This window comes from Budorcas taxicolor, chromosome 11 (assembly GCF_023091745.1).
Source record: "Budorcas taxicolor isolate Tak-1 chromosome 11, Takin1.1, whole genome shotgun sequence".
NCBI lineage: Eukaryota > Metazoa > Chordata > Mammalia > Artiodactyla > Bovidae > Budorcas > Budorcas taxicolor.
In genome coordinates, this window is record NC_068920.1 from 29,071,451 (window position 1) to 29,095,013 (window position 23,563).

General features: G+C 42.9%; 5 protein-coding genes and 1 pseudogene across 6 annotated transcripts in view; 3 read left to right on the plus strand and 3 right to left on the minus strand.

Moving 5' to 3' along the window:
* The window catches only part of LOC128055185 (histone H1.4-like), a 63,843-nt gene extending 47,621 nt beyond the window's left edge, over positions 1-16,222 (plus strand). Inside the window, exon 2 of one of the 2 annotated variants that reach the window (XM_052647599.1) lies at positions 16,174-16,222. The gene's annotated coding sequence lies outside the window, so the exon portion shown is untranslated. Of the gene's footprint in view, positions 1-5,430; positions 5,480-16,173 lie in introns of those variants that run through there. The other variant, XM_052647598.1, reaches the window with a different exon arrangement.
* LOC128055173 (uncharacterized) lies at positions 1-23,320 on the minus strand. Its single transcript, XM_052647586.1, has 3 exons — positions 23,038-23,320; positions 5,348-5,723; positions 1-331 (listed from the first exon to the last, which is right to left on the minus strand). The coding sequence occupies exons 1-3, from the start codon at positions 23,318-23,320 to the stop codon at positions 1-3; spliced, it is 990 nt and encodes a 329-aa protein (XP_052503546.1).
* LOC128055191 (histone H2B type 1-C/E/F/G/I-like) lies at positions 3,980-7,229 on the plus strand (annotated as a pseudogene).
* On the minus strand, positions 16,009-16,425 carry LOC128055213 (histone H3.1). The gene has a single exon (XM_052647627.1). It carries the CDS (start codon positions 16,417-16,419, stop codon positions 16,009-16,011), a length of 411 nt encoding a protein of 136 aa, XP_052503587.1. The 5' UTR covers positions 16,420-16,425.
* On the minus strand, positions 18,222-18,614 carry LOC128055197 (histone H2A type 1). The gene has a single exon (XM_052647608.1). The coding sequence runs from the start codon at positions 18,612-18,614 to the stop codon at positions 18,222-18,224; it is 393 nt and encodes a 130-aa protein (XP_052503568.1).
* Positions 19,007-19,387, plus strand: LOC128055205 (histone H2B type 1-C/E/F/G/I). Its single transcript, XM_052647619.1, has one exon. The coding sequence runs from the start codon at positions 19,007-19,009 to the stop codon at positions 19,385-19,387; it is 381 nt and encodes a 126-aa protein (XP_052503579.1).
* Positions 23,321-23,563: the final 243 nt, after the last annotated feature.

The following is a 23,563-nucleotide window of genomic DNA, read 5'->3' on the forward strand; positions in this document are numbered from 1 at the left end:
TTAACCACCAAATCCATAGAGAGTGCGGCCCTGACGCTTGAGCGCGTAGACCACGTCCATGGCAGTGACAGTCTTGCGCTTGGCGTGCTCGGTGTAGGTGACAGCGTCCCGGATCACATTCTCTAGAAACACCTTCAGCACTCCACGGGTCTCCTCATAGATGAGGCCGGAGATACGCTTGACTCCTCCACGGCGGGCCAGGCGGCGAATGGCCGGCTTTGTGATGCCCTGAATGTTGTCGCGCAAAACTTTGCGGTGACGCTTAGCGCCCCCCTTTCCAAGGCCCTTTCCACCCTTGCCGCGTCCAGACATGTTACCTAAGTGCTGAGCACTAATGCCGAAGGTGCCGAGTGCAAGGCCCGCCGCCTATTATGTAGCGATAGTGCGGACCTTTGTGAAAACTGGAAGATCAGAAAGGCGGGAAACTGCACTGAGTCCCCGCCCCTTCTAAAATCTAAAGTGAAACAGGCTAGCGAGATTTACTCGTATTTAGAAAATGGCTCAGAGGTAAAGAATCCGTCTGCAATGCGGGAGAGGAGGGTTGGGTCGGTCGGAAAGATCCTCTGGAGAAGAAAATGACAACCCATTCCAGTATTCTTGCCTGGGAAATCCCATAGATAGAGGAGCCTGGCGAGCTACAGTCTATAAAGGGGCAAACAGTTCGACAAGACTGACAACGCACACACTCCATTAATCTATCTGAATCTTAGTAGCTTTCTTCGTAAAATAGGATATATGCTATTAATAACTGAGTTGTTGTAAACAAAATAGCATCTAGTTCGCGAACAATAAATTCCTGGAATCTGTTACTGAAAGCAAAGTATAATAGCTAACACACGTTGAAAGATTTCAAAACTTTCTAATATACTGGTTTGTACAGTGTGCTTTAATTTATACAAATTGAGCATATACATTTACTCAGTGAAGGATTGCAAAGGAAAAGAATATAAATTGTCAGGGGCTAATAACCTGTTCTTGTATAGAGGTATTTGGTGCATGGAATTCAAGCAAAGATATCATAAACTCCAGTGGTGGGCAAAGAAATTTACACAAGTGCCAGAAATAAAAATGTGATCTTCCTTAGGTTTTTATATTATTTTAAAAAAAAAAAATTTTTTTTTTTTTTTTTTTTGCTGAGCACATGGGAGAGCTAAGATTTAAATGATGCCCTTAAAAGAAATAGAATGTTCAAAATAGCTTTTTTAAAATTCACACTTATGATACACCAAGCACACTGTCCTAAGGAGTATAGATTAGCTCAGCCAAGTGCTCCATCCGAAAATTTGAGATTATGAATGTCAAATTTCAGAACAATTTATTTTGAGGTAGCAGCACCAACAGCTAAAAAAATCACACACCAGCATAAATGAACCAAATTTAAATTCAGTGGGCATATCATCACTAAAACAGGAAGAAGAAAGGAAAACATTGCTGTTTAAGAAAAACAAAACAAACACATCCAAAAAAGAACATTAATTTGTTAAACAAGCCTTGAAATCCACAGGAATACACAATAGCAACTCCTAAAGAATTCTCACATCTTTTTTTTTTACATTGTCAAATAAAATATACATTTTGAAGTAACAAAATTCACAAAAAGTTGCTACAATAGTATCTAGAGTTCCTCTAGCCAATTTTCCCCTAATGGTGACATCTTATATAGCTATATCATAATATCAAAGGTGGTAATTGACACTGACAAAGTACTGTTAACTAGCATACAAGCCTTATTCAGCTCTCACAGATTTTCATATTGCCCCCATGTGTGTGTTTGTGTGTGTGTGTCTGTATGTGTAGTCTTATGCCATTTTAAAAGATGCATCAGTTCATGTAACTATCACCTCAACATGGACACAAAACTATTCTATTATTACCAAGGAACGCTTCAATGTTACTGTTTCATAGTTACAACCACCCACATCTTTCTTGTCTTGGGGCAATCACCAATCTGTTATTCATCTCAGTATCATCACTTTGAGAATGTTATACAAATGGAATAATACAATGTATAACTTTTTAAGATTGGCTTTTTTACTAAACATTACCCATGTAGACAGTTGTATGTATTAATATCAATAGCTTTTCATTTTATTGCTGAGTAGGATGCCATTGTATGGGTGTCTGAGAATTAATATAACCATTGACCAGTTGAAAGATATGAACTTGTTTCTAACTTGTAAATGCAGCTGTTATTAACAGTTTTCTTTCTCCCCAGCCACCCCCACACCATTTGGTTTGCTTTTAGTATCTCCTGCATGCCCCCCTGAAAATTACATATTTTTTAAGTGGCAGAAATGCTGCTATGATGACTGGGAGGCTAACAAGACTTTCAGTCATCACATAGAAATCACACAGCATTGTCATTATCTCTTGAAAGTTTGTTTCAAGACTCAAAAACATTGCACTGAGCTATTCCAACTGTTTCTGAAATCTGACTTCTGGTTTCTGTAGCTGAGGATCTGCTCCACAACAGTCTGTAATGTTTATTAATTAAACTGTTGGTGTCCAGATCCTTTGGTTCCTTCCAGGGGAATAATGTTTTCACTTCTATGCAGAACTATTCAGTTAGGGCCTCGAGAGCCTCCAGTGTTGCTTAATCTCCCCAGGCTAGGAGTAAACCCAGCAATAAGGCTGAGAGTTCCCATTGCTAATGTCTATAAAACCTGACAGAATCCAGAAATCTTGCATTGCTCCAGGGTTTATCCTAGGATTCTGCCTTTGTTGGAAGAAAGTTGGGAGCTGTTGTCTCATCGGCTCTTTTACTGAGGGTTAATAATAAATGATGACTGCAAACTCTGCCTTAGTGACTACATCATGGTTTTCTTGTAGAATGCAGACACATTCTCCACAATCTGAGTTTTCAGTAACTTGCTGCAACAAGCTCTAAATTCCTGGAGTGTTGAACATACTTACTAGTCTGGGCCCCAGATTTGGTGAATTTATGCTCTCCCCATCTGCATCATTAACTGCTGGTGGTGCTGCTGGAAACTGATTTCTGGAAATCCCACGGAACCAATGTTTTGGATACCAGATCTCTATTTTTAGTACAGAAAAGATGATTACATTTACCAAATGATGTACTGTTCAGCACAAAAACAAATGGATTAGCAGCAAACTGGTCTCCAGTAGTACTCAGCATGGGTCCTTGAATATCCGTGTGTGTGCATGCCACTTTGCAGCTGCTCAAGGACCAGTGCTTTTTATCATATACTACATCATCCCTGGACTTTCTGTCTCAGGGACAGGACAATGTCAATTATTTTGCCTGATCTAGTAATTAAATTACTACAAACAAAGCTAGTGAAGGTGGTGGATTTCCAGCTGAGCCATTTAAAATTCTAAAAGATGGTGCTGTTAAAGTGCTGCACTCAATACGCCAGCAAATTTGGAAAATTCAGCAGTGGTCACAGGACTGGAAAAAGTCAGTTTTTATTCCAATACCAAAGAAAGGCAATGCCAAAGAACGTTCAAACTACCACGCAATTTCACTCATTGGCAAGCTAGCAAGTTAACGCTAAAAATCATTCAAGCTAGGCTTCAAAAATACGTGAACTAAGAACATCCAGATGTACAAGCTGTATTTAAAAAAGGCAGAGGAAACAGAGATCAAATTGCCAACATCCACTGGATCACAGAAAAAGAACAAAAATCCCAAAGAAAATACCTACTTCTGCTTCATTGACTTCGGTAAACCCTTTTTGTCGATTACAACAAACTGTGGAAAATTCTTAAAGAGATGGAAATACCAGACCACCTTACCTGTCTCCTGAGAAACCTGTATGCAGGACAAGAAGCAACAGTTAGAACCGGATCTGACCAACAGACTGGTTCAAAACTGGGAAAGGAGTATGTCAAGGCTGTATATTGTCACCCTGCTTATCTAACTTCTGTGCAGAGTATATCATGTGAAATGCCAGGCTGAATGAAACACAAGCTGGAATCAAGATTGCTGGGAGAAAAATCAACCTCAGATATGCAGATGATACCACTGTAATGGCAGAAAGCGAAGAGGAACTAAAAAGCCTCTTGATGAGGGTGAAAGAGGAAAGTGAAGAAGTAGATTTAAAAGTCAACATTCAAAAAGCTAAGATCATGGCATCCAGTCCGAGCACTTCAAGGGAAATAGATGGGGAAACAATGGAAACAACGACAGACTTTATTTTCTTGGGCTGGAAAACCACTGCCAACACTGATTGCAGCCATGAAATTATAAGATGCTTACTCCTTGGAAGAAAAACTATGACAAACCTAAACAACTTATTCAGAAGCAGAGACACAACTTTGCCAACAAAGGTCCGTATAGTCAAAGCTATGGTTTTTCCAGCAGTCACATACAGATGTAAGAACTGGACCATAAAGAAGGCTGAATACCTAAGAGTCAATGCTTTTGCACCGAGGTGCTGGAGAAGACTCAAGAGTTCCTTCAGCAGCAAGATTAAACCAGTCAATCCTAAAGGAAATCAGTCCTGAAAATTCATTGGAAGGACTGTCACTGAAGCTGAAGCTCCAATACTTTTGGCCATCTGATGTGAAGAACTGACTCACTGGAAAAGGCCCTGATGCGGGAGACCGAGGACAGGACAACAGAGGATGATATGGTTGGGTGGCATCACTAACTCAATGGACATGAGTTTCAGCAAACTCTGGGAGATAGTGAAGGATAGGGAAGCCTGGAGTGCTGCACTTGATGGGACTGCAGAGTCGAACATGACAGGGACTGAAAAATACAATTAAACTAAGATGACAGATAAGGGGGTGGGGGTGAGGGTAATTTACACAGGTAAGTCACTTAGAAATAAGACCCAAGACGTAACCAAAGCAGGTTGTATATACATATATGATTTGTACTTGAAGTAGCAAAATTATTTGCTTATGTAACTTTCTTAGCATTTACTTCTCATAATGCATCCTATTACACTGGTCTAAGAATAGCTTCACACTGCTGCTGCTTATAGAGGAAGAGGACCACTATCACTATTTTCACGGTTTAAGAGGATCTCATTACGTTTCTTGCTGTTTATCTTTACGGATTGCAATGGAAGCTTCAGGTGTCAATGTCCTGGTTTTTACATGAAAGAGGTTGCAGGTAACTCTTTTCCTAGAATTGGTACATGGAACACGTGGAGTTATGCCCTGCTCCCACTTTGTTTTGTTAGGTTTTTCGGGAGATGATCGACTCCTTTGTGATACAGTTCTTCCAAATGAAGTTGTAGGTGGCTCTGAAAAGAGCCTTTGGGTTTGGTATTAGCACTTGGTGTCGACAATTTATGCCCTCTCCCCGCGGATGCGGCGGGCAAGCTGGATGTCCTTGGGCATGATGGTGACGCGCTTGGCGTGAATGGCGCACAGGTTGGTGTCCTCGAAAAGCCCCACCAGGTAGGCCTCGCACGCCTCCTGCAGCGCCATCACCGCCGAGCTCTGGAAGCGCAGGTCGGTCTTGAAGTCCTGCGCGATCTCGCGCACCAGCCGCTGGAACGGCAGCTTGCGGATCAGCAGCTCCGTGGACTTCTGGTAGCGGCGGATCTCTCGCAGGGCCACTGTGCCGGGCCGGTAGCGGTGCGGCTTCTTCACGCCGCCCGTGGCCGGCGCGCTCTTACGAGCAGCTTTGGTGGCGAGCTGCTTGCGCGGCGCCTTGCCGCCGGTGGACTTGCGGGCAGTCTGCTTAGTACGAGCCATCGCGATGGATTGGATAGACTGTTGCAACTCAAGCCCGGCTCTTCTTGCTCTTATTTATAAAGGCGAAGTCATCCTGATTGGTCCGAATCTTCAAATTTCGCGCGGTGAAAGCAGAAACTGGATACGCCTTGTGATTGGCTACCAGTTCTCACTTTCGAAAACCTTTATCTTTTGATGTCCTGTATTTTCTCTGTAAATTGTCCATCTATTCACCCTGTACTTTATGTGCTTTATATTTACCTTAGTGTTAATCCCTTTGTTCGCGATTAAGTTTGGGAAGAGACAAAAAAGAAAGTTCCACAGATCCGAGCCCTTTCAAAAACTCCGTTTCTGAATGTTATTGATCGAGTCCAGCTTCGTCATTTATCAGAGGTTATAATTTTGAATAAATGTTTTATTTTTGCAATGCAGGTATCGTATTACAGAATTTCCAACTCTTCAACAAACATTGCCATCACTTCCAGACACTCTGTTCCTAAGAAACATGAAAATACTACCGCTGTTGAAATGTGACGATGCTGCTGCTGCTGCTGCTGCTAAGTCGCTTCAGTCGTGTCTGACTCTGTGCGACCCCATAGACGGCTGCCCACCAGGCTTCCCCGTCCCTGCGATTCTCCAGGCAAGAACACTGGAGTGGGTTACCATTGCCTTCTCCGACGATACTGAATCTTGGTAAATCTTAAATGTTTGGTCAAGCCAAACTGTAAATGCCAATGGCTTAATTTTTAAAACATTTCAGTATTTAGCAAAATTTTATGTTCTTTTTCCTACAATTACTAACTCGGTAACTTAATTTTGGCCGAAAACTAGAATCATAAATTTATATTGGGCTTTTGTCTCTTTAGGTCCACATCGAGGAAGAAACAAGGCTCACAAGTAGATATTTATGTACAAAACATTAATCCTTTGCGCTGTTTTGAAACGGAAACTTTTTTTTCTTATCTGGTGGCTAGGGATATCCAGGGTTCTTTCCAGTTCAACAGCCAATCAAGAAATAGAATCTAAATCGCCTTATTTGCATACAACGTTTCTACTGGCTGAATTGATCCAATCAGCGATTTTGATAGATTAAGCATCTATTTGCATAGAAGCCCTACAAAAATAGGCCGGCACGATAAGCAGCATTCTTTCAGTTTTCTCGGTCAGTTTATTCTGTCTGACGTTCTTCCATCATGCCTGAACCGGCTAAATCTGCTCCTGCTCCCAAGAAGGGGTCTAAGAAGGCGGTAACCAAAGCGCAGAAAAAAGACGGCAAGAAGCGCAAGCGCAGCCGCAAGGAGAGCTACTCCGTGTACGTGTACAAAGTGCTGAAGCAGGTCCACCCGGACACTGGAATCTCCTCCAAGGCGATGGGAATCATGAACTCCTTCGTGAACGATATATTTGAGCGCATCGCAGGCGAGGCATCGCGCCTGGCGCATTACAACAAGCGCTCGACCATCACATCCAGGGAGATCCAGACCGCCGTGCGCCTTCTGTTGCCTGGGGAGCTGGCCAAGCACGCCGTGTCCGAGGGCACCAAGGCTGTCACCAAATACACCAGCTCTAAGTAAATGTTTCTAGGAGCTGTCAGAGCCATTTACATTTTCCCAAAGGGCTCTAATACTGGATATTGTTTTAACCTCTAGGAGAAAAGTAGTGCTGAACTTCAAAGTTGGCTATGTTAACGAATTTATAATTTTAATTTTTCAGAAAATTTCCCTTTTTGGTAGTTATAACTACGTAACTTGATCAGCTTAAAAGAAATCGGCTATTTCAATACAGAAAGGCAGACCATTTCTAACTAGTATGAACTATAAACCTCCGGAGACTGAGGCACAACAGCTACTAACCTCTTTGCCCTGAGCAAATAGCAGTTTTCTTTGTTTCCCTTGTAGTTAGATGTGGCCTCTGGTTGAAGTCCTAACAATGGGACAAAAGTAAATTTTTACATTTGTGGGTCTGGGGCATGACGATAGCCTCCCAGAAAGACTTTACACACTCTTTCTCTTCCCAGGGTAAAGGTGTTTTAGAAACTGAACAGGGCCAAACTAATGCTAACCCCAGTGTTACCAGACCAAGGCTTAAGTACAACTTTGGCTTCTCTAGAGATAGAATCTTTACTGTTCAACCAGAAATTGGCTCGTCACCAGTTAGATAATCAGACTAACAGACCCCTTTCATCCCCTAAAGCAGCAGTCTCCACCGTTTTTGGCGCCAGGTATCGATTTCATGAAAGACAATGTTTCCCCATACCGGGTGGGGGGATGGTTTGGGGATAATTCAAGCCCATTGCTTTTTTTTTTTTTTTTTTTGGAGGCGGGGAGGGGATGCTGTGTGCTCAACTTTTTTTAATTGCTCATTTTTTTCTTTTTTAAAAAATTATTTTAATTGGAGGCTAATTACAATATTGTAGTGGTTTTTGCCATACATTGACATGAATCAGCCATGGGTATACATGTGACCCCCCATCCCGAAACCCACTCCCACCTCCCTCCCCATCCCAGCCCTCAGGGTCCTCCTAGTCCACCGGCCCAGAGCACCCTGTCTCATGCATCAAACCTGGACTGGCCATCTATTTCATATATGGTAATATATATGTTTCAGTGCTATTCTCTCAAATCATCCCACCCTCGCCTTCTCCCACAGAATCCAAAAGTCTTTGTGTCTCGTTTGCTGTCTCGCATGTCGGGTCATCGTTACCATCTTTCTAAATTCCATATATATGGGTTAATATACTGTATTGGTGTTTTTCTTTCTGACGTGCTTCACTCTGCTCCAGTTTCATCCACCTCATTAGAACTAATTCAAATGCATTCTTGTTAATGGCTGAGTTTCCATTGTGTATCTGTAGCACAGCTTTCTTATCCATTCCTCTGCCGATGGACATCTAGGTAGCTTTTATGTTCTAGCTATTGTAAACAGTTCAAGCACATTACATTTAGTGTGCACTTTATTTCTATTATTATTACATTAGTTCCACCTCAGATCATCAGGCATTAGATCCTGGAGGTTGGGGTCCACTACACTAAAGAATGGCATCCTTGCCATAATCAACCCACTTTTCTTCCTAGTATAATTTCCCTGTTCCTGCTCCTTTCTGCCTAGAAAAACCTTTCATTTCATATAGCTCCTCAGAGCTCTTTTCTGTCTGCTAGATTGGCAGTTGCCAGATCCATGAATCACTGAATAAAACCAATAACATTTCTAACATGTAGTCCGTGGAATTCTTTTTTTAACATGTGAAAGCAATGTGTTAAGATAATTGAGATACAAAGATAAAAGGACACAGGGGTGGGGGCATCATCTTTGGTGGGCCAATGGTTAAGGCTCCATTGATTCCACTGCAGGGGGCGCAGGTTCTATCCCTGGTCTAGAAGTTAAAAATCCCATGGCCAGGGGAAAAAAAAAGGCACATGGGCTCCAGAATCACTGCTTGGAAGAAAGAGTTGCCTGCTAATCTAGAATACCCTTTTGGATCTCACAAAAGCAGAGAATAAACTTGCAATAAGCAATTAAGGTTATCAGTTAAATAAACCAAAAGTTGAGAATTATGTTTTATTCAGCAGGTATACCAAGGACTGAAACCCATGAGACAGCCTCTCAGAAAGCTCTAAGGGACTGTTCTGAAGAGGTAAGGGAGAACCAAGATATATAGGAGTTGGGGGTGGGAAGAGGGAAGCAGGTACTTCAAACATCAAAAAATGACTGTTAATTAAAGAAAACAGACATTTCAAACTAGTGAATTTTTCATACTTTTCTATGTCTGAGAAGATCCAAGAGTCTGGGCTCATTGAAATCATTCCTTTGATATGTAACTTAACTACCTAGGGCCAGTATCCTATTTTTCTTCATCCTGAATCCACTCAGGGTACACAGTTGTGTGGATGGGGTGGCAGTTTCAGAGGCTTAAGTCTAGATGGCTGCCAGATCCTTTGTTTACTGATACAGCAAGTGACATTCTTCATCCACAAAGTTTGGAAATTTATCTTAATATACCCTCCATCCACCATGATAATCTCTATTTTCTAAAAAGAAGTTCAGTCACTTGTTGCTGGATCTCAAACCTTGTAGAACCAGATGGCTAGCAACATTCTTTAGTTGGCAAAGGACAGAGAAAATTTTCTTCGAAGATAATTTCATAGTTATTTGGCAAAACCTGAACAACACCAGTTTCCTGTCCTTCCTTGAACACTACTTCTAAAAAATGAGAGTAATTAACAGCCTATACACCCTAATGAAAGTCTCTGCATTTGAACTGCAGTCTCTCCCAATAGGAAGGGTTCAGAAGATACATGATATCTTGGTTCAATGCCAAGATTCAGTTACAGCTTAGATCAGCACTTGATAACATGCATCATTTTTATCATAAATAAATAAAATTTAATTTTGTTTTCTTTCAAAAAATCATGGGTTTGGCCATCAAATCACCACCATTTTGAAGGTTTTTGTATGGAATTCTATTAGCCATGAGCCAAAAGATGAACAGTTTTGTTTATATTTGGAGACTCATTAGTAATTATCCAATATAATCTTAGAAGATGTACTTTTACAGTGTATAAAGCCTTTTTAGAAATATTACATTTGAATTCTCTTTATTCTGAAAAGTAAAACGATGGTAGTGATTATTTGGAACCTCAAAATATCTTACTTTTGGGACTTCCCTGGTGGTCTAGTGGCTAAGACTCCTTGCTCCCAATGCAGGGGGCTCAGGTTCCATCTCTGGCTGAGGAACTAGATACCTCTGCTGATAATAAAAATCTCTCATGCTGAAGCTTAAAAAAAAAAGAAAAGAAAAGAAAAAAACCACCCATGTGCTGCAACTAAGATCCATTTGGTTAAATACCCTTTTTAAATCTTACTTTTCATTTTAAATAAATTGTCACAGAATTAGTACTCTCCCTAATGACTAGTATTCTTGAACTGGCTGGCAGTCATCTCCCTGGGGTTAGTACTCATCTATTTCTGCTCTGGCCTCAGTTTATTTTCTGTGTTGGGGCCAGTGTGAGGAAAGCAGGAGAGACTCCATCTTGAAGCCTGTCATCTGTCTTACAAACTGGATATGACCTGGGCCTGAACCCTGCCCAAGAGTGAGGAAGCCACGGCTAGTGAAAGCCAGGTCTTCTGGAGACTTCCCTCCCTACAGATGACAAATGGAGATTGTAGCTGGGGTCAGGTTGCCCCTGTTAGATTAACCATGCAGACATGCCCCCTGATGTATAATCATTGTTCCCCCTCTTTAACCTTAATTGTTTGTTTTCCTAGCACCTACTTGTAAAACTCAATCATATACAACAAAGAGGTTGCTAACATGCAACCAGTCACATAGTAGGGGGTATAAAACTGGACCTCTCAGAAACATCAAGGTCCTCGTTGGGAACTGATTCCTCTTGGACCCGCTGGCATAATAAACTGTACTCCAATGTCTTGAGTGTCCTCCGAGGTGTGTTTTGTAACTCCAGATTCCACAACATCTGAATTGAATGTATTCAGGAAACTGGAGTAAGACTTTTGGTGGGGGGGAAATGTGTAAACTCATTGATGAGCTATCCAGAAACTCCACCTTGCGAAAGAAGAGAAAGTTGGTTCTATCTAGTTGGACCTGTGGCCCTCATTCCAAGTAATGCTTCCAACATGGGACCTTCACAGTCATTGTTTCCTTTGTGAGGAATGATCTTTCTACAGAAGTATGATGATCCCACTCCCTTCCAGATTTCATGCCACTGGCTTTCATGTCTCATCTCAGTTGTGAAGTCTTCCCCACTTACCCTATTTAAAATGGTAACTGTCCACTACTCATCTCCCACTCTATGACAGTCCCTAATCCCCTTGGACTCTTTATGTTTTCTTAATCCTCTTGACCTGCCAAAATACTGTGTTTGTCTTTGTTCATTTTCTGTCGGTGAGCTCCACACAGAAGGATCTCTGCCATGTTATGCACTGTTGTTTCCAGCACCTAGAACATTCTTGAGCACACAGTAATCACTCAAAAAGGTTTTGATAAATGGATGGATGAGGTAAAAGGAAAATATGCACGTAACACAAAATACCTTCCATTCTCCAGCCCCAGAGATAAAATCCATGACAGATTTAACAAAATGAACCACTATAGAAGGTATTCCCCCTCACTATGCTTCTGTTTCTTCATCATCGTATTTGAGGTAACATGGCCCCCCCAACCCACAGAGTTATTGTGAGGATTAAATTAAGTAATCCATGCAGAAACTCAGTTAGACTTTGACTTTATAAAGTCACAAATCTTTTACCAGCTGGACAGCTCCAAAGGCCATTATTGTTAGCATCACTTTTTGGCAACTGACATAACAATCAAGAGTGCTATATGGAGCACAGCTTGTGTTCAGCCAGATCTGCTACCGACTGAAGGACCCAGTAAAATAAAGCTGGAGAGCTCACCATTTTACCTTATACAGAAACTCTTTGCCTGGTTCTGAAAGACATTTGAATTCACAACCCAAATAAATCAAGTTTGGTATCTGAGAGCAAACAATTTGCCTGTGGTTATAAAACTAGTAAATTGAAGTATTACGCTATGAATCAACTTTAACTCCAAAGGTTTATATTTTATGAATAATTTTCTCTTTTCTCCCTAACTATAAATCACCCAGATCAGCCTCTATTTGCAAGGTCTGAATAGCACAAAATGAAGAAAACTGGGCTTTGATTTTTGTGCTGGAGCGCAATTGAGCCAACTAAGAACCACTCCAGTATTCTTGCCTGGAGAATCCCATAGACAGAGGAGCCTGGCAGGCCACAGGCCATGGGATCGCAAAAGAGCTAAACAGGACTGAGCACACAGGCAGTAAGAATACAGCAGAACCTGGTTAAATGAGAGAAAAGGACCCAAAAACTCCTGTGTTCAACTTCTCTCAAGTTCTTCCACATCACTCAGAGCAAATGCTAAATTCTTTACAGTGGTATACAAGCCCCTACAGCATCATGCTTCTCTTCATTTCTCTGCTTTTTAATCTCCTCCTCCAATGCCCAGCCCTTTCCACATAGCCACCATAGCTCTTCAGCATTTCTTCCTCCTTTTTCCCCAGCTTGCCTCTTCACCTTTCAATGCTTTGCTGGGATAACTAGCTTCTTAGTGCCATCTTCATTGATTACCTTATCTAAATTTCAACTCTCCATAAGAATCCTTATTCTTGCTTTATTGCACTCACTTATTACATATGATATTTATCTAATTTATTGTTTATCCCAGAGTCAAATATAAATTCCATGAGAGCAAATAATTTTGTCTATTTGGGTCTCATCTGAGTGTATTTCCAATGCATAGAACAGCATCTGGTACTGTTATAAACTCTTATCAATCTTAGATGTTGTTTGTTGAGAGTTATCATGACATCATAATTAGGTTTTAAAATGGTAGATGTATATTAAAATGCTACCAGAGGAAATGATATAATTTCCTCAACAGTCATCAAGGCACCAATCAAGGTAGAAGAGGTATAGATAAAACATATTTGCCCAGTGTTGGTGATGTTGAGGATGGGTAAACTTTTATCTAGTGGAGGTGATGGAATTTCAGTTGAGCTATTTCAAATCCTGAAAGATGATGCTGTGAGAGTGCTGGACTCAATATGCCAGCAAATTTGGAAAACTCAGCAGTGGCCACAGGACTGGGAAAGGTCAGTTTTCATTCCAATCCCAAAGAAAGCCAATGCCAAAGAATGCTCAAACTACTGCACAATTGCACTCATCTCACACACTAGTAAAATAATGCTAAAAATTCTCCAAGCCAGGCTTCAGCAATACATGAACTGTGAATTTCCTGATGTTCAAACTGGTTTTAGAAAAGGCAGAGGAACCAGAGATTAAACTGCCAATATCTGCTGAATCATGGAAAAAGCAAGAGAGTTCCAGAAAAACATCTATTTCTGCTTTATAGACTATGCCAAAGCCTTTGACTGTGTGGATCACAATAAACTGTGGAAAATTCTGAAAGAGATGGGAATACCAGACCACTTGACCTGCCTCTTGAGAAATCTGTATGCAGGTCAGGAAGCAACAGTTAGAACTGGACATGGAACAACAGACTGGTTCCAAATAGGAAAAGGAGGACGTCAAGGCTGTATATTGTCACCCTGCTTATTTAACTTCTATGCAGAGTACATCATGAGAAACGCTGGACTGGAAGAAGCACAAGCTGGAATCAAGATTGCCAGGAGAAATATCAATAACCTCAGATATGCAGATGGCACCACCCTTATGGCAGAAAGTGAAGAGGAACTCAAAAGCCTCTTGATGAAAGTGAAAGAGGAGAGTGAAAAAGTTGGCTTAAAGCTCAACATTCAGAAAACGAAGATCATGGCATCCGGTCCCATCACTTCTTAGGAAGTGGATGGGGAAAGAGTGGAAACAGTGTCAGACTATTTTGGGGGGCTCCAAAATCACTGCAGATGGTGATTGCAGCCATGTAATTAAAAGACGCTTACTCCTTGGAAGAAAAGTTATGGCCAACCTAGACAGCATATTGAAAAGCAGAGACATTACTTTGCTGACTAAGGTCCGTCTAGTCAAGGCTATGGTTTTTCCAGTAGTGATATATGGATGTGAGAGTTGGACTGTGAAGAAGGCTGAGCGCCAAAGAATTGATGCTTTTGAACTGTAGTGTTGGAGAAGACTCTTTCGAGTCCCTTGGACTGCAAGGAGATCCAACCAGTCCATCCTAAAGGAGATCAGCCCTGGGATTTCTTTGGAAGGAATGATGCTAAAGCTGAAACTCCAGTACTTTGGCCACCTCATGCGAAGAGTTGACTCATTGGAAAAGACTTTGATGCTGGGAGGGATTGGGGGCAGGAGGAGAAGGGGATGACAGAGGATGAGATGGCTGGATGGCATCACTGACTCGATGGATGTGAATCTGAGTGAACTCCGGGAGTTGGTGATGGACAGGGAAGCCTGGCGTGCTGGGATTCATGGGGTCGCAAAGAGTCAGACACGACTGAGCAACTGATCTGAACTGATACTTCCATATATTCTCAAGTGTCGTGTAATAAAAAAAAAATTGAGAATGAAATTATATGGGCGATGGGAGATAAATTGATAAATAAATTTTTTTAATACTATGGAAAAGTCTTTAAAAGACCATCCGAAAACCCAAATAGGACATTGTGCTGATATGTACAGGAAAGATCCAATGTGAAGACAGAGTCAGACACGACTGAGCAACTAAGCACAGCACACACCACAGGTCTAGGATAATTCTCCTTGAAATATCCCTGAAAACCTGGTAATGTCAACTGCTGAAAGCAGCTCCATTTCTCAATATGCTGTTGGCTGTGAAAGTTGCTTGATCGTGTCTGACTCTGTGACCCCAGGGACTACATACAGTCCACGGAATTCTCCAGGCCAGAATACTGGAGTGGGGAGCCTTTCTCTACTCGAAGGTAGTAAGCTGGCGTCTGTCTAGGGAAGTAGAATATGAGTACCTTCTACTACCAACCCAGGGATTGAACCCAGGTCTCCCACAATGTGGGCAGATTCTTTACCAGCTGAGCCACAAGGGAAGCCCATTTCTCAATATAGACTCACAATCTTAATATAGATTCAGGTGTTATGTGCAATTGCTTGAGAGAAATTTCAATTTATATAAATAAATGTAGTTTGCAAATGCTTACTCCTGGTAAGAGTTCACAGTATGCTTTTCTTGAAGAAACCAAAAATACCATCCCTCACCCCACTCCAGGCTTTCATTTTTTTAACATGACTGACAAATAGACTTCTGAAACTAGCATTCATAAATCACCTTCGGTGAACTTTGTACAATGGAGACTGTGACTCAGTAGACCTGAGAGGGGTCTGAAAACCTCCCATTTCAAGCAAATTCCCAACTGATGCTCATGCTGCTGGTCGCAGACACTTTATGAGTGGTGAAATTGTATAAGTCAGCATGGCTCTGGCCTTGAATATTGGCACCAATAAGCTTATCAGAAATACTGATTGGGTGATCTTTTATATGTCTCTGTCAGCAAAACAGTGTCCTGACTGCTCTCTGTGTAAACGACCTTTTCCTTTTATAGGGAAGCCAAAACTGTCTCACTTTGAACCTGGCTGTGATTGGAACTGAGCAAATTGACACACTACCTATCGACAGTACATAAAGCCAACCAAAGGGAGCATTTAAAGTTAAAACCGAGATCTTTTTGTATGTCCATAAGGTACCCCAAAGTAATAAGCTGATCATTTGAAACTGTCCAACTTTAAATCTGCTTGCATCCCGAACCAAAACACTCAAGACGCTCAATTTTAAATGACAGCTGTTTTAAAGAAATTGTGGGTGGCTCTTAGAAGAGCCTTTTTCATTGGAGTGAGGCAGTTGTGGAAGCTTTACGCCCTCTCCCCGCGAATGCGGCGGGCAAGCTGGATGTCCTTGGGCATGATGGTGACGCGCTTGGCGTGGATGGCACACAGGTTGGTGTCCTCGAAAAGCCCCACCAGGTAGGCCTCGCACGCCTCCTGCAGCGCCATCACCGCCGAGCTCTGGAAGCGCAGGTCGGTCTTGAAGTCCTGCGCGATCTCGCGCACCAGCCGCTGGAACGGCAGCTTGCGGATCAGCAGCTCCGTGGACTTCTGGTAGCGGCGGATCTCGCGCAGGGCCACCGTGCCGGGCCGGTAGCGGTGCGGCTTCTTCACGCCGCCGGTGGCTGGCGCGCTCTTGCGGGCCGCCTTGGTAGCCAGTTGCTTGCGCGGTGCTTTGCCACCGGTGGACTTGCGGGCAGTCTGCTTCGTACGAGCCATGGCGATAGAAAGGACCAAAAACAAGGTATCGAGAAAGACATTCCGTTTATATATACTCAGAAACAGTCTGATTGGTCTTACTCTAGTTCAAAACTCCCGCGAAACAAATCCATTGGTTGAAGAGTCACTGAAGTGATTGGTCAATTTCTAAAGATTCTGATTGGATGAGTTAGTTCACTTTTCAATCCTTCCTTTTGTTGAAGTCTGCTATCCAAAGGAGCTAATATCCTAGTTCTAAATTCAGGGCTTCTCAAACTGTAAATAAGGAACCACTTGGACATCACGAAAGATGCCTGTTCTAATTCAGATCTATGTAATGGGGCTGAAATTTCGAGAATCAAGCTTTAGAAACAGGTTTACTTGTATTCTCTTTTTTTTCTCAGTGGTTAATTTTTCTGTTCTGAATTTAGATTGCCTTGGACAGTCACTTCCTAGCTCCACTAGGAAATGACAGGGAAAGCGGCAGGCCAGAAGTGAGCGGCAAAAATGCGAAGAAAAAAAAATCATTGACTTTCCCGTGGTGGCCGAATGGGATTTATGCTTCAGTTTGCTATAGCAGAAACTAGTAACCTCCATTTTAGACTCTATTCTTTGAGCCCACTCTGACAGATGGTTTTCTTTCTTGCTTAACCGCACTTTGAAAATGATTACTTTATGGTTATAATTTACTATACACTTGGTGTTTACTTCTCCGAAAAAACACTTCTGTGAGCATATTTCACTCCAGAAAGTCTCGGTACAATAAGCTCAAGGACCACCAGAGACAACCACTCGGGCCTAATTTAACCAGCGTAGCTAATTTTGAAATTTCCCTGTGAAAAAGAGCACAAACTTGCATCCTTACCGACGGCCCTTTTTCCCACTCCTGGACTGTAGTTTTCCAGTAGTCATGTATGGACGTGAGAGTTGGACGATAAAGAGAGCTGAGCGCCGAAGCATTGATGCTTTTGAACTGTAGTGTTGGAAAAGACTCTTGAGAGTCCCTTGGACCGCAAGGAGATCCAACCAGTCCATCCTAAAGGAGATCAGTCCTGAGTGTTCATTGGAAGGACTGGTATTGAAGCTGAAACTCCAATACTTCGGCCACCTGATGCGAAGAGCTGACTCATTTGAAAAGACCCTGATGCTGGGAAAGACTGAGGGCAGAAGGAGAAACGGACGACGGAGGATGAGATGGTTGGATGACATCACCGACGAGTTTGGGTAGACTCCGGGAGTTGGTGATGGACAGGGAGGCCTGGCATGCTGCAGTTCATGGGGTCGCAGAGTCAGACACGACTGAGCGACTGAACTGAACTGAGATTGTGTAAGATTGAAAGGCAGTCAAAGCAATAAAAACTACCATTTTCTACTACACCCTGTCTCCAGGTTTCTATTCGGCACCAGTGAACAGAAATTGATTTCTTTGAAAAGCCCGCACTGATCCCAGAGGTCCTTTCGTTTTGCTGTTTCAAAAGACGTAGCCTGACATTCCAGGCTACCACTACCCGTATTTTTTGGCACAGCAGAAACCTTTTCTCTAGAGAAACAGCCACTCCAGCTTTTGTAAACCTTACCCTTACTGTTGAAACTACCCATTTTCCTGTGATTCATTTCCCTGAATCACATTTGGAGCAGTCCCGTCAAGGAGAAAGGATAACTTCGCGTGAACATGCTGTAGTATCTATACAGTAGCTTTAATGTAACTATTATAACGCAAGACCAAGTACTGTTGTTTACGAGCTCTTTTAAATGTGAGAATGTGGATGGCTCTTAAAAGAGCCTTTGGGTGAAAGGTTGTAGCGACACAGATCTAGGTAGGTTCACTTGCCCTTGGCCTTGTGGTGGCTCTCAGTCTTCTTGGGCAGCAATACCGCCTGGATGTTGGGAAGAACGCCACCCTGAGCGATGGTGACTTTGCCCAGGAGCTTGTTGAGCTCCTCGTCGTTGCGGATTGCCAGTTGTAGGTGACGCGGGATGATGCGGGTCTTCTTGTTATCCCGGGCCGCGTTGCCCGCCAGTTCCAGGATCTCGGCCGTCAGGTACTCCAGCACCGCTGCCAGGTACACCGGGGCCCCAGCACCGACCCGCTCGGCATAGTTGCCTTTGCGGAGCAACCGGTGCACTCGGCCCACGGGGAACTGGAGTCCGGCCCGTGAAGAGCGAGTCTTCGCCTTAGCGCGTGCTTTGCCGCCCTGTTTTCCACGACCAGACATAACGAGACACCAGAAACAGGCTAAAACCCAGAGAAATGGATCCTGAACGCACAAGAAGCTAGGTAATTATACTCTCTGGCGGTTTGGTAAAACAGCCTATGCGATTGGCCAAACACAAATTCAAGCCAATCAAAAGCCAGATCTGAAACAACACTTGCTAATTTGCATAGGGAGTTTGTAGTGAAAAGGTCAAATTATGTAACGGTGAGCTAAGGGAAGAGCCAATAAGAGTTTGAAATAAAGAGCCTATCAGAGGTTAGGATTTGATGAAAAGACCAATCATAAATTGTAATTCTGCCATCCCACATTTGCATATAGGCCAAACAAATACTAAGATCTTTGGTCTGTGGGCGTATTTTCTGTTCGCCTCCTGGTCCTGTTTGTGTGTTGTGATGCCTGAGCCAGCCAAGTCCGCTCCTGCCCCTAAAAAGGGCTCGAAGAAGGCGGTGACCAAGGCGCAGAAGAAGGACGGCAAGAAGCGCAAGCGTAGCCGCAAGGAGAGCTACTCCGTGTACGTGTACAAGGTGCTGAAGCAGGTCCACCCGGACACCGGCATCTCGTCCAAGGCCATGGGCATCATGAACTCTTTTGTCAACGACATCTTCGAGCGCATCGCTGGCGAGGCGTCGCGCCTGGCGCATTACAACAAGCGCTCGACCATCACATCCAGGGAGATCCAGACAGCGGTACGCCTGCTGCTACCCGGGGAGCTGGCCAAGCACGCGGTGTCTGAGGGCACCAAGGCCGTCACCAAGTACACCAGCTCCAAGTAAATTTCGTCATTTGAAACAACGCAAATAACTCAAGGCTCTTTTAAGAGCCACCCACTTTGTCTCAAAGGATCTGTAACTTTCCAGACTGTATTAAAGTGGCTCGGTCAAGCAGTGAGAAAGATAATATACAACCATCAGGGCTAAGGTTTCTGACCATTGTGTGAGGAAAAATGTCTATACCCCAACCACTAATGCCAAAGAAGCTAATTTTGAGCAGCGTAAGCCTGACAGCAAAAGTTTAATTTGCTGCATATTAGCCACGTGTCTTTTTGCAAACATCTCTTAAAAGATAGAATGCCAGTTATTCTAAGCTGGCCATCTTTAAGAAGCAGGAAAATCTCTTAATAGTTAGAAAAGTGGGTGTTCCCTAAAGACGTTTACATTTATAAATAAATAATCCAATTGTAAACGTGGTTTCCTTGCTTTACCGGGAAGAAAATGTCCAAATAGAATCTGCTTTTTATGGAAAAGGACACTACTTAAATCTGCATAACAACATCCTGGTTACCTCTGAAAACAAGTGACTACCTACTCCCATCATTTTTTTTTTTAATTTGAAGATGGTATTTTAAGGTAGTGGCTCAGGCATTTTGTAGTCTTCTCAGGTTTACTGGGGATCTCCAGTGTACAGAGGAGGTAATACAAATTAGGTGTTTCGGTTTGTCTGTCCCTGTTAATATATCTTGTATCAATTAGACCAAACAAAGAATATGGAAAGAAAGAAGGGAAAATTTTTTCTCCCTATATCTACACAGACTTTTTGTGAACATTAAATGTTACTACATTTTATAATAGTGCTTGTGAAGGAAATTCCCTAAAGCCTACATATAATTAAAGCATTTCTCACTTTCCAAGGTTAATTGTAAATACAGTTTAAAACAGTGTATTCTGGAAAACAAATACGAACATTTAAGAAATAGATAAGCATGGTTAAAGAAGAAATCCCCCAGCGCATTTAGCCTCTTTGACCGCTAAATTTGAACATGGTACTTAAACCCTTTGTGAGCATTTCCTTACCTCTAAAATGGGAATAATAATTAACAACTACTATGTGACATGGCTGGGGTGATCAATAAAAGAGCCCTTAGGGTCGTGCTGGCACAAAGAGTCCTCTAAAATATTAGCTGTTGCTAAAGCAGCTAGTTGAAGTTCCGGGAAGTTGCCCTCAGGTCTGCCCACTTTAGAATCTCAGAATTCTGAGGCCTTGAACAAGGCAGTGAGCTGTAAAGACTACTAGCATTTAACACCAATTAGGATTCCTTGTCTGGCATTGCGAACAATACAAACCTCTTCTAACAGGCCTGCCCCTGTTGAAGAAACAATTCTCTTCACTGAACTGTTTTGAGGACAGCTTAGTGCCTGTGACTCTTAAGTCTTCCCTGCCTTTGATGGCTAGTTCAAGCAACATATGCGTCATTTTCCAAGGAATTTTCTTGTATCTTTTAAATAGTCAGATGTGTTGGGTTCCCAGGCCATAAGCAAACTACTCACCTCCATTTGCCTCTCAAACTTGGTCTCTTTTTTCTTCACACCCCCTTGGCCTCCCTCTGCCCGCCAGATAACTTCCTTGCTACCTCCAGTCTTTGCTACTTAGTCCTCCTTCCATTTGGAACTTCACTTTCTCAATCTTTTTTCCCCAAGCATCACTTACAAGTAAAGCCTTCTGGTGATGCTGGTTTAATCACTACATCATGTCTGACTCTTGTGACCCCATGAACTGTATCCCACCACGATCCTCTGTCCACAGGATTTCCCAGACTAGCATACTGGAGTGGGTTGCCATTTCCTTCTCCAGGGTATCTTCCTGACCCAGGGATCAAACCCACATCTTCTGAATTAGAGTCAGATTTTTTCCCAAAATCTTCCTATGTCATTTAAAGTAACATCTCCTTCCTCTACACTATACAGTTTTTCCCAGCTTCAGTTTTGTTCATAGCACCATCTAACAAACTGTTTTACCTGTTTTGTCTGTGCCCCTTCCAACAAAATATAAGCTCCATGCACTTAGAAATACTGTTCTGTTCACCGTTGTTCACTGCTATAATTCCATAGTATCAAACAGTGCCTGGTACATGCCATGCGCTCAATTTTGTTTGTTAAATTAACATCATCGTATGAATTTATCTCCTCAAATCAGTGCCTAAGCTCCAATAACATCTGATTCTTTCCATATTTAAACACCAGAGCCCGTATCTTTAAAAGAGATCGCATTGCAAATGACTCCACTGATTTCTGGCTTTCAAAGTATCACCCTACAAACTACTTGCTGGCCATAAGGAGGAGAAATCAGATTTTACGAAGAAACTATTAATAATTATCCTAAACCAATGACTGACCTAGAACCTACAAAATCCCCTTAACAAGTGACCCTGATGTACAACAGTATTTACATACAATGATCTATAACCTGTTCCTTGACAAGAAAATTAATGTTATTTCAGTCAAATCTAGGGAAAATCACTTCTACTTTGTAGGTCATACAGGGTCCAGAAATCAAGGAAAATAACCCCATTCAGGAAACAAGCCAAACCAGGACATATTATAGGCCAGGTCTACATCAAATCAATGTCAAAAAACTAAGTGAGATTCAGGAAATCTGGAGAAAACGTGTATCAATGCATTAAGAGACCTGAGACAGAACAAAAGGGAAGATTGGATCTCTAAGACATTTAAGGTATAACAGGGATTTGTTCATGTGCACCGACTATTAGGTATTTAGTTAGGCAGTGAGTATACCGGTAACTTTTTAAAGCAAACAAAAACAATGCATACTTCCTTTGAGATAAATAATCCTGATGTCTGTATAGTACTTTTTTAAATGTTTACTTAATCTTAAACCTAAGTGCCATTCATGTTGCTCATTTAAAAACATACTTCCTGTCGACTTTTTAAAATTTTTCAAACAGGAATTCAGACTATAGTGTCCTCTATACCTAATACATGGGAGCTCTCCCGGCGGGTCCATCGTAATTGTTCCCCCAATGCATGGGTACAAGTTTTAGTCAGCAGAGCCCAGCAGCAGCGCCACAGACCAGCCGAGCCCAGGAGCGCGCCCCCGCTGAGGGGAAGACCCGCCCTACTCGTGAATTCGCCTTTGTTCCGAGTCGCGCTTCCCGCCGCGGGCGCGGGCTTTCTTTGTTCCTCTGCCTCGCCGCCATCTTGAGCACAGGGCACCGCCGGGAGAGAACCAGGCATCGCTACATCGCGGTGAGTGTAAGCCGACTTCTAATACTCAAGTACCGCGGATACTCGATTCCAAATTCGAAATATCCCATAATTAAAAAAATCTTTCTGGGGTAAAGTCTCACAAAACTTAAATGCGCCGATGTTATTTTTAAAGCCACAGTGAACTTGCACCTCTCTAAAACTTCCTTCGTGCATTGTCATGTTTGACTCTGCAATCCTATCCATGGTATTATCTTTGGCAAAAATACGGGGGTGAATTGCCATGCCATCCTCCAGTGTTAAAATTCCAAGAGGTGGGCTTTGTTTAGCGGAAACTGAGCATGTGAGATATCCCTTGAGAAACAGCAAGTGCTAGCCAGCTCTTTCATCGAAACATGTGGGCGGCCCTGAAAAGGGCCTTTGGTGGAAATATTAAGAACGCCGAAAACCGGCAGCTTAACCGCCAAAGCCGTAGAGGGTGCGGCCCTGGCGTTTCAGCGCGTAGACCACATCCATGGCTGTGACAGTTTTGCGCTTGGCATGCTCGGTGTAGGTGACGGCGTCGCGGATCACATTTTCCAGGAACACCTTCAACACCCCGCGGGTCTCCTCATAGATGAGGCCAGATATGCGCTTAACTCCCCCACGCCGGGCCAGACGACGGATGGCAGGCTTAGTGATGCCCTGGATGTTATCGCGAAGAACCTTGCGGTGACGTTTAGCGCCACCTTTTCCAAGGCCCTTCCCGCCCTTGCCGCGTCCAGACATGGTAATGCTGCCAAGGGAACTTCCAAAACAGCACCGACAAAGCAGCGGCAATTCCCTTATATGAGCGGATTCCGGACCGAAGTGAGAACCGAAAGCGCTTTCGCGGGCACATTCGTTTAGCCTGCCAGCCCGCCTCTCCCCTCGTGACCCATTTCTGGGTGACGTCACGACAACTTAGTCCCCGCCCACCGAGCGGGCCCTTCGCTGAGGATTCTCGGGTGAGTCCTCCATCCCTAAGCAGGA

Coding starts and splice junctions, on each gene's coding strand:
- LOC128055213 (XM_052647627.1), bottom strand. CDS start 16,419: ATGGCTCGTACGAAGCAGACTGCCCGCAAGTCCACCGGTGGCAAAGCA.
- LOC128055197 (XM_052647608.1), bottom strand. CDS start 18,614: ATGTCTGGTCGTGGAAAACAGGGCGGCAAAGCACGCGCTAAGGCGAAG.
- LOC128055205 (XM_052647619.1), top strand. CDS start 19,007: ATGCCTGAGCCAGCCAAGTCCGCTCCTGCCCCTAAAAAGGGCTCGAAG.
- LOC128055173 (XM_052647586.1), bottom strand. CDS start 23,320: ATGTCTGGACGCGGCAAGGGCGGGAAGGGCCTTGGAAAAGGTGGCGCT. Junction 5,724..23,037: donor CTACGCGCTGAAACGCCAGG/GCCGCACCCTCT, acceptor TATAAATAAGAG/CAAGAAGAGCCGGGCTTGAG. Junction 332..5,347: donor CTTTTCGAGGACACCAACCT/GTGCGCCATTCA, acceptor CTTCGGCATTAG/TGCTCAGCACTTAGGTAACA.